Raw genomic sequence first — 10,606 nt, 5'->3', positions numbered from 1 at the left:
CGCTCTCGCACTGCAGGCTTACTTGTTGTTCCTAGAGTATTTAAAAGTAGAATGGGAGGCAGAGCCTTCGGTTTTCAGGTCCCTCTTCTGTGGAACCAGCTTCCAGTTTGGATTCGGGAGACAGACACTATCTCTACTTTTAAAATTAGGCTTAAAACTTTCTTTTTTGCTAAAGCATATAGTTAGGGCTGGACCAGGTGACCCTGAATCCTCCCTTAGTTATGCTGCAATAGACGAAGGCTGCTGGGGGATTCCCATGATGCATTGCATATTTCTTCTTCAGTCACCTTTCTCACTCAATATGTGTTAATAGACTTCTCTGCATTGAATCAGACTTGTTATTAATCTCTGGCTCTCTTCCACAGCATGTCTTTATCCTGTCTTCCTTCTCTCACCCCAAACAGTCTGGGTTTTTCTCTGTATGTACTATTCTAGGGTCTACCTTACAATATAAAGCACCTTGAGGCGACTGTTGTTGTGATTTGGCGCTGTATAAATAAAACTGAATATAATTGAATTGAATTTAGCCAAAGAGATCTCGTTTCATCGTATCTACTAATGGACATACTTCTATTATGCGTAATTTCCTCCAGGTGTCCTTAGCATACTTATGTCTGGCTTGAAGGTCTCTCTGCAGAAGAGAAGCTTTTCTTGGTCTTTCTCTGAGTCTTTGAAATCTTTTACTTCCTGCCTCTGGCAGACTTGTGCTGCAGTGTCTCTCTCTCCTCTATTTTAATGATACATCTCATTCCAGTTTTGACCTTTGGAAATGCTGTGATAACTTTGTACACCAGTGCCTGCTTTGTAAACTTTAACAATGTATTTTTTCTCAAATGTAAAATGATTTTATTTTGTTTATTACAGGGGTTTACAGAGGCCAAAACTATTTTGTATCAGGTTGTAAACATGCTTATTTCTGCTCTAAAGTTGGAGTTATACCCATCAAAGGAGTTGATGGGTATAACTACATTACAGGACATTACACATGACAGGATCACCACAATTTTCTGCCTCATAGCTTGATGCTCAACACTGGCTAACACAACATGCACTTCAAATACGATATCCAATTTTTTGTTGGTGGCTCATTGTTTGAATTCGAGAACTGAAGTAGTGTTTGAACCTGAAAATGTCTAATGACATCAGCTCTAAGAAGTGGATTGCTATGGTAGGTTCATTCATCCACCAGCACAGATAGATATGACAGTCTTTACCAAAACATCAGTATTTGATGCCTGGGCAGTGACGACACTATTGGCACCACTGGCTGTGTCCTCACTGACTGCTGTTCAAATAGCCCAACAATGACTGTGAAGAATTGTTCAGTTCACTTTAACCATAAAATGTCCTGTGGTCACTTCCTTTAGGTGTTTTGCGTTGTGGACCTCAGAATGTGACTCTTGACTACGACAGTTTCCTGTTAAAGTGGGAAGATGATCCTTCTTGCTCTGTGGTACGAGATGGGCTCGTGTACGAGCTGCAGCTTCTCATAGCAGACAAACCTGAACACAATGTAAGAGATTATTATGGGTAACTATAATCCTCACTTCTGTAGCCTCCAAACAAAAAGCTGTTGCTCTAATGTGTTTATGATAATGTTGTAGGGTGAAGTTGTTATGGCACCTGCACACTTAGGATCTACTCATTCCTGGAAATGGACTTCCCATTTACCATCGCAGTGTGCTCGCCATTCAGTCCGGCTCAGGTCCCAATACAACAAGCAATCAAGCCCATGGATGGAGAAGACGCTACCTGGTTAATATTAAGTTCAAATCATTTGATCTTTTTATGATTCTTAAACACTTTACAGTCTTGTTTATTCTAATCACTGTGCTTCTTCAGACCAGGGTGAAATACTGGTTCTCCCAAGAGACCAAATATTGGAGGTGGGCAGCACAGCCACATTCTGCTGCATGGTGCCAGACGGGGAAAGTATTAAAACAATGCTTCTATATGACTACAAAGGCACTAATGTAACAACTACAAAGATCAGTGAACATGTGCACTCCCTGACTGTTCACCTGGACCAACAATCAGAAAACTGGAGTGATGTAGAATGTGAAACAACCAAAGGAAACATCAACGGAGCCAGTTTTCATGCCAGCTGTAAGTATGATGTAGCATTTGAGATTGTGGTTTCTCAAATTGATCTTGTAAATAAATGTTGTTTTTTCTGTTTTTCCTGGTATTTGGCACAATCTTAGACCCTCCTGATGACAATGATCTTAAGTGTGAAACCCGGAATCTGGAATCAATCGATTGTTTTTGGAACGTAGGAAGGGCAGCAAACGAACATCCTGCAATGGAAAGAACATATCAGCTCCAAGGAAGGTATAATAAGACCCAACCACCCCTAATATATCTACAATCTCAAGGTGTGCACTTACTGGACACCTTGTTAAAAATCAATGCAGACCGTTTCAAATTTAGAAGAACAAAAAGTTGATGAACCGTACTTTTAGATGATCTAGATGATCTGTAGTCAGAAGTTACAAAAATGAGCACTTGCTATGCAACTTCAATTGCAGGATGGTTTATTGAAAAAAAAACCCTCAAAAAATAGTAGTCAGGAAGCAAAGTGCTCTACTGCGAGAGCATGCAGACTACAATGCAATCACAGACAGACAGGCTGCCCTGTTTACTACTTTTAGTTAGAGTTAGTTAGTTAGAGTGAAAATCTACAACATATCAGGCCTTGTCAAAACATTCCCTTTTAAAGTGCCCCACTCTCCGTTGTAAAATCCATGCATATCCAAGCATAAGCCACACACACACACGCAGAGATGGTTAACACATTATTTGAAAACTAAAATAAAGTGCCCAGAATAAACATAGTCCAAAAAACAAATTGATTAATTATGGAATAAACAGTAGTTATGCTTCTCACAGTATGTAATGCCATATAGGTCAAAAGTCAAAGTGAGTTACAAAGAGAACGTCCTTGATGAAATCACAGTGGAGTTGTTTTCAGGGCTATTCTTCTTTAATTTCACTTTATATGATTTGCAGTGAAAACTGCACACAGTACACCTACAAAGTAGTTTCAAGCAGTTGAGAGAAATGCTCTGATTTAAAAGACCATCAAAGCAAAAACATTTTGGGATCTATAAACTAAACTTTAAAGCACCAAACATTATTGATTAAGCAATAAGGAGTTCAGTCAATGACAAATTTGAAATGTACTCTTACTTTGCTTCCTAGTGAATGTGTAGTCCTGCTAGCCTCTGTATTTATTTACTTGTAAATATTTAAACAGTGTACATTTTTTACATTTTAGCTCATGCATCAATGGACGTTCAGGTAAATGCTCGCAAAAAGTGAAGGTGGATGCAGTTGAGAGGAACTGGACCTTAACAGCAACTAATCGGCTGGGAAAGCTCGAGATCCATGACAAGGCAAACCTGACCAAAAGAGGTAAAGCTTAAAAGAAAGAGGTTAAAATGACTATTTTTAATCCTTAAGATCAGCTGATTGTTGTGATCTCTTATTTCAGTTCGCATGGTCGCTCCAGACAAAGTAGCGGCTTCAACTGTGAACCCCAGAAACATCAGTCTGAAATGGAGCTGGACTGTGAAGAAGTACAGTAATCTCAACATCATATGCCAAGTAGATGTCAGCGATGGAAACTCTAATACCAAAGTGAGTAGATTTAAAAAAAAGAAACCTTAGGTATTGGCTTTTCAAAGTAAAAGTCTCCACTGAAGTCAGCTAACATAATTCTTGTCTTTGCAATGTTTCCAGACTGAAAACTTTGGAGTTGGCCTCACAACTGCAGTCATCAAGGACTTGATACCACACTGGAACTATGTTGTGAGGGTCCGATGTGGAACAGCACAGCATTTCTGGAAATGGGGTGACTGGAGCAAAAGTATCAAAATCTGCACAAAGGGTGATGGTAAGTGTTTTCTTTAAAAATCATAGGGTTTTAAATAAAACTGCATGATGAGATACAGACGAGTCCAATCTTTTATACAGTCTGAGTAAAGTCAGGTCTTATGAAAGTAAGAAAAAGTTGCTGCTTCTCAACTGATGTGACTTCAGTAAACATTTACCTGATCAGCTTTTGGTCTCAGTTGATTGATTAAAGTCTCTTACTGAAATAAATGTGGTGCTCATTTTGTAAATCATGGTCCCACTGGAGTCAAAAAACACAGCAATCTATCTTTTGATTGATTATGAACATTTCTAGAAGAAAAATATTTAATCCGTAAGGTTTGACTCCTGATTTTGTTTCTCTACACAGAAAGATTAGCTGGTTGCCTGAAGATCATAAAGATGTGTTTATGTTGTAATATTGATGGTCACTCTGTCTTTATACAGTCGCTCTTGGAGCTACCAGCCAGATTGAAAAGAACCTGAACATCAGTTCGTACACCTTCATGGTAAACGCACAAACAGCAGTTTCATCCAACACCGTTACCTTGAATCCATCGAGTAAGTTACTTTTTTCATCTTGAAGACTATTTTCTTTAATTAGACTGTCAGCATTTATCATTTTCTTTGATTTACTTGATGCGTTTCATTGTTTTCACCAGCTTACTTGACAGTGCTGACCTTGATAGCCCTGGGAGCAGTTTTTATTATTCTGTCCATCTGCACAATCCTCTGCTACAGACACCGGGTGTGGTAAGCAGTGCACATTTGCCTCTTTTGTCTCCAAATCTTTGTTTGGCATTTATTTTCATGCATTCTATCACCCAACAGCATCAAGCACAAAGAGAGCATTCGGCTAAACATGTCAGTTGTGGTCCGATTTGGGAGGGAACCACAAACTACAGAATCCAACATTGTTTAGGCAACATCACACACAGATTCAATATTAATTTTAGTGACCCCATATTGACATATCTGTAAGAGAATCAGGATATCTGTCAGGGAACTGTTGTTTCTTTTGTTAGCTGATATTTCTTGTGTGTTTCAGGTCAGTTTATGGATGCAACGAGGAGTGCAATAAATTACTTTCTGTCTGGCTGCTTAATGCTACTTCTATACTCCACACAACTGTACTACTCAGTTCTTTATTAGTTTCCTTGTATATTGCATTATCATGAGGTCATTTTCTCTGTTTTTCAGAATGAACATGTGTTTGATCATCATCACTTTGGTCAGAGTCACTACAGCGAGGTCATGGATGTTCCTGAACTGCATGATAATTTCTGACCACTAGAGCCTGTTGGTAGCCAGGACCTGATGTGTTGTACCTTCTCTCCATCTTCCAAAGATGACTACAATAGGCTTCTGCAGAAACCCCGCCATGCCCCACTTTACCCACAGAGGAGTAACCACACAGTCCCATTTCCTGTGTGTCCACATACATTTTATTAACACCAAGACATCTGCATAGCATCTGCATCTGGATTTGTGAACACATTTAAACTTTACACAGGAACTTTAGACATCATTAACTACAACATAGTTAATCAACTTCATTATCGTCTTCGGCTAGGGTTGGGGCTGGGTTTTGCTTCAGTCACATGAGCCAGTCAATGGCTCTCTTTCACAGCATGTCTTTGAGCTGTCTTCCTATCCTCACCCCAACAGATTGTGACAGATGATTGCCCCTCCTTGAGCCTGGTTCTGCTGGAGGTTTCTTCCTGTTAAAAGGGAGTGTTTTATTTCCATTGTTGCTCAAAGGGGGTTGTCTGATTGTTGGGGGGATTGTTGATCTTTACCTTACAATGTACTGGGCCTTGAGGCAGCAGTTCTGATTTGGCTCCATATAAATAAAATTTAATTTATTGATTAGATAGTTTGTATTCTTTAAATTTGTTTTTATTGTTACCTATTTATTGGTTTTATTGTTATGTATTATAAATGCTGCTACCAAGAGCTGCTTCTAACATCTGATGCTTAATGACAATAAAGGTTTCTGATTCTGAACTGAATTGATTAGTACCTTCTGAGGACCAAAGAGGCACATACTTGTTCAAAACCTGTAAAAGGTATACATTAGCACCCATTCTTTTATTTTTTTAGGTGCAAAATCAAAAGGTTGTACGTGGTTAAACAGACTGTTGCGACCAGCTGTTGCTCCCGATCCTTTGATTCTGACCTGGTAAGACACGAGACAGAATACTTCACTTCCCATGTTCCTCTTTATTTACACATGCGCATGGGGAGATGTGCACAGTGCTCCTGCAGATCTGAAGGACGCTCCTTCAGTCTGTTACATTTATACTCTAAGCCCACAATACATTTAGAACACATGTGACTATAATCACTGAGTCCATACACACTATCCTATGACCATTGGTATGTGCAGCTGTCTTGTCTCTTACCTACATATATCCTGGCTCCACATTCCTCCTGCTATTCTCAGAAATGAAAAATGTCACATTGCCCTGTTTATTTCCCTGTTTCCTGCTTAAGGCCAGGTCAGAAAGCGGTCACAGTGCAGATACATATGGACACATTCTGGCGCCTCTCTTCCTATGTTGTCTATCCCCACAGTTTCACATGAGCCATAGTTTTACATGATTTTCCCCCTTGCTCAAACTATTCATATTTTATTCTTCTGCTGCATCTCTGCAGACAGAGGCCTCTCTCTTTTTTTAAATCATGCAAGCCCTACGTATTATCCACACAGAAAAGGAAAAATTTGGTAAAATATTATTTTTTCTATGAGATTTGAATCCCTTCATGTTTGAAAACCACTCCTCTAAGACACTGTTGTACCTTCGTGGTCTGTTCGTTACACAGACTACTGTCCAGTCATTCCTGCCTCTCTTTAGGACACAAAGAGGAAAGGTTACTGCTCTTATGACAAAACGTATCCCTCAAGTTACCTTATTTTCTAACACCTCAGTCCCCCAACCCTAGAGACTCGTCAGAGACCATCTGGCGACCACTGGTTGCCACGTAAAAATGTGTGTTTCCTGACTGGCTTCAAATGGGCTCCGGAAGTCGCTAGTTTGAAACTGATGTAGTGCTTTGGTTACTAGCAGGTCTCTAAAAAACACTTGATAACTCCTCTTCGAGCAGTTGTGAAATTGTGAAGAGTGTGACAGAAACCAGAAACTGGTTGTGTTCACCTTCAAAGTAAAAGCTTTGCCTTACCATTGCAACCAACACATTTAAACGATGCAGCTTTTACTCTGAAAGGAATCTTCTGTGTTTACGGTTTTAGTGCCCTTACTCGGAAACTAAATGGAAAGAGTTTACAGAGAATTTTCCATGGAAACTACAGTCAACCGTAGCGATGGGAATTGGATCCAGTACTAACGATTCCTTGGAATCACTAGTCTGCCTGCCTATCGATCCTGTTTATTGGTTCTTGCACTCTCACTATGATCAGTTCGTGTGTCGACTGGCTCTGCCATCACTACAGAAACTAAACTGGTCATGTTGGAGCTTCCACAGCATGTCTTATCCTGTCTACCTTCTCTCACCCCACCCGGTCACAGCAGATGGTCACCCTCCCTGAGCCTGGTTCTGCCGGAAGTTTCTTCCTGTTAAAAGGGAGTTTTTCCTTCCCACTGTCGCCAAAGTGCTTGCTCATAGGGAGTCATATGATTGTTGGGCTTTTCTCTGTATTATTGTAGGGTCTGTCTTACATTATAAAGTGCATTGAGGTGACTGTTGTTGTGATTTGGTGCTGAGTAAATAAAACTGAATTGAAATTGAATTGAACAAGTATTGCACACCAGAGTGAAGATCTTAGAACTGACTGACTGATCATTAATGTTTAGCCTATGTTAGTGAAATATTTGATGAGAGGTATTTTCCTTTGATCTGTGTTCCTTTGAGTGAACACCGGGCGCTGTCACTTGGTGTTCGCTCGCTCTGCGGTAGAGTATCACTTCCTGTTCCTGCTCAAACACAGTGGTGTTTCTGAGTAGCTTATTTGCTTAGCAATTTAATTAACAACTTTTAAATACATTCTTTTTTCAGAGTATAATCTTCACGTGCTTCATCCGAAGCACACTTTCTGTGTACTCACTACCTAATTTATAGCCAAAGTATTCACTCACTGTCTCTGTACTGTTTCGCTAGCTTAGCTTAGCTCGTAGCCGACTCGTTAGCACCATGGCTACTTCACCTGTCCCTCCTGCACTTTCTTGCTCATTGTGTCAGATGTTTAATTACTCCTCGGCCTCCTTTAGCAGTAATGATATCTGTAACAAATGTAGCATATTTGCAGCTCTGGAGGCCAGGATTACTGAATTGGAGACTCGGCGTCGCACCCTTCATTCACCCGTAGCTAGCCAGGCCCCTGTAGCTGGTGCAGCCGAAGATAGCATAGGCCCCGCTAGCTGTTCCCCGGCAGACCCCAAGCAGCTGGGGAAAGAGGGCGGCTGGGTGACGGTGAGGAGGAAGCATAGTCCTAAACAGAAGCCCCAGGTACACCACCAACCCGTTCATGTGTCTAACCGTTTTTCCCCACTCGGTGACACACCCGCCGGGGGTCAAACTCTGGTAATTGGTGATTCTGTTCTCAGACATGTGAAGCTAGAGACACCGGCAACCATAGTCAATTGTCTTCCAGGGGCCAGAGCAGGCAACATTGAAGGAAATTTAAAACTGCTGGTTAAGGGTAAACATAAATTCAGTAAAATCATAATTCACGTCGGCAGTAAATACACACGGTTACACCAATCGGAGGTCACTAAAATCAATATTGAATCGTTGTGCAACTTTGCCAAAACAATGTCAGACTCTGTAGTTTTCTCTGGTCCCCTCCCCAATCAGACCAGGAGTGACATGTTTAGCCGCATGTTCTCCTTAAATTGCTGGCTGTCTGAGTGGTGTCCCAGAAACGATGTGGGCTTCATAGATAATTGGCAAACCTTCTGGAGGAAACCTGGTCTTGTTAGGAGAGACGGCATCCATCCCACTTTGGATGGAGCAGCTCTCATTTCTAGAAATATGGACAAATTTATTAAACCCCCCAAAATATGACTATCCAGAGTTGGGACCAGGAAGCAGAGTTGCAGTCTTACACGCCTCTCTGCAGCTTCTCTCCTCCTGCTACCCCCCCAAAAACCCATCTCCATTGAGACTGTGTCAGCTTCCAAAAAGACAAAAAACAAACTAAAAACCAGCAACAAACAACTTAAACATAAACAATTACAAAGAAAGAACAATACAGTATCCACATCTGAACCAAAGAGTAAAACAGTGAAATGTGGATGATTAAATATTAGGTCTCTCTCCTCCAAGTCTCTGTTAGTACATGACTTAATAATTGATCAACAAATCGATTTACTCTGCCTTACAGAAACCTGGTTGCAGCAGGATGATTATGTTAGTTTAAATGAATCAACACCCCGAGTCATTCTAACTACCAGAAATCTCAAAGCACAGGTCGAGGGGGCGGTGTGGCAGCAATTTTTCACACCAGTCTATTAATTAATGAAAGACCAAGACAGACTTTTAATTCATTTGAAAGCCTGATGCTTAACATTGTCCACCCCAGCTGTGAAACTCAGAAACCAGTCTTACTTGTTATCATCTATCGTCCACCTGGGCCTTACACAGAGTTTCTGTCTGATTTCTCAGACTTTATATCTAATTTAGTTCTGAGCTCAGATAAAATAATTATTGTGGGTGATTTTAACATCCATGTAGATGCTAAAAATGACAGCCTCAACATGGCATTTAATCTGTTATTAGACTCAATTGGTTTCTCTCAAAATGTAAAAGAACCCACCCACCACTTTAATCACACTCTAGATCTTGTTTTAACATATGGCATAGAAACTGAACATTTAACAGTGTTTCCTGAAAACCCTCTCCTGTCTGATCATTTCCTGATAACATTTACATTTACAATAATTGATTACACAGCAGTGGCGAATAGACTTTATCAAAGTAGATGTCTTTCTGAAAGCGCTGTAACTAAGTTTAAGAATATAATCCACCCACTGTTATCATCGTCAATGCCCTGTACCAACACAGAGCAGAGCAGCTATCTGAACGCTACCCCAACAGAGGTCGATTATCTTGTTAATAATTTCACCTCCTCACTACGTACGACTCTGGATACTGTAGCTCCAGTGAAAACTAAGGTCTCTAATCAGAAGTACCTGACCCCGTGGTATAATTCTCAAACACGTACCCTAAAGCAGATGACTCGTAATCTGGAGAGGAAATGGCGTGTCACAAATTTAGAGGATCATCATTTAGCCTGGGGAAATAGTTTGTTGCTTTATAAGAAAGCCCTCCGCAAAGCCAGAACATCTTACTATTCGTCACTGATTGAAGAAAATAAGAACAACCCCAGGTTTCTCTTCAGCACTGTAGCCAGGCTGACAAAAAGTCAGAGCTCTATCGAGCCAACCATCCCTTTAACGTTAACTAGTAATGAGTTCATGAACTTCTTCACAAATAAAATTTTTATCATTAGAGAAAAAATTACCAATAATCATCCCACAGATGTAATATTATCTACAGCTACTCTTAGTACCATTGATGTTAAGTTAGACTCTTTTTCTCCAATTGATCTTTCTGAGTTAACTTCAATAATTACTTCCTCCAAACCATCAACGTGTCTTTTAGACCCCATTCCTACAAAACTGCTCAAAGAAGTCCTGCCATTAATTAATTCTTCGATCTTAAATATGATCAACGTATCTCTAATAATCGGCTATGTACCACAGGCCTTCAG

The 10,606-nt window shown here is 40.3% G+C and overlaps 1 protein-coding gene across 1 annotated transcript in view; it reads left to right on the top strand.

The window, feature by feature from the left end:
• Window positions 1-10,606, top strand: part of LOC146514766 (leukemia inhibitory factor receptor-like) — a 29,819-nt gene that overhangs the window by 1,463 nt on the left and 17,750 nt on the right. The window contains exons 2-8 of the mRNA XM_085166275.1: window positions 1,368-1,513; window positions 1,605-1,755; window positions 1,843-2,106; window positions 2,205-2,331; window positions 3,278-3,414; window positions 3,494-3,639; window positions 3,742-3,895. Coding sequence (XP_085022401.1) covers window positions 1,368-1,513; window positions 1,605-1,755; window positions 1,843-2,106; window positions 2,205-2,331; window positions 3,278-3,414; window positions 3,494-3,639; window positions 3,742-3,895 — 1,125 coding nt within the window. The remainder of the gene's footprint in view (window positions 1-1,367; window positions 1,514-1,604; window positions 1,756-1,842; window positions 2,107-2,204; window positions 2,332-3,277; window positions 3,415-3,493; window positions 3,640-3,741; window positions 3,896-10,606) is intronic.

Source organism: Neolamprologus multifasciatus, chromosome 7, assembly GCF_963576455.1.
Source record: "Neolamprologus multifasciatus chromosome 7, fNeoMul1.2, whole genome shotgun sequence".
NCBI lineage: Eukaryota > Metazoa > Chordata > Actinopteri > Cichliformes > Cichlidae > Neolamprologus > Neolamprologus multifasciatus.
This window is presented reverse-complemented; position numbering and strand designations above follow the sequence as displayed.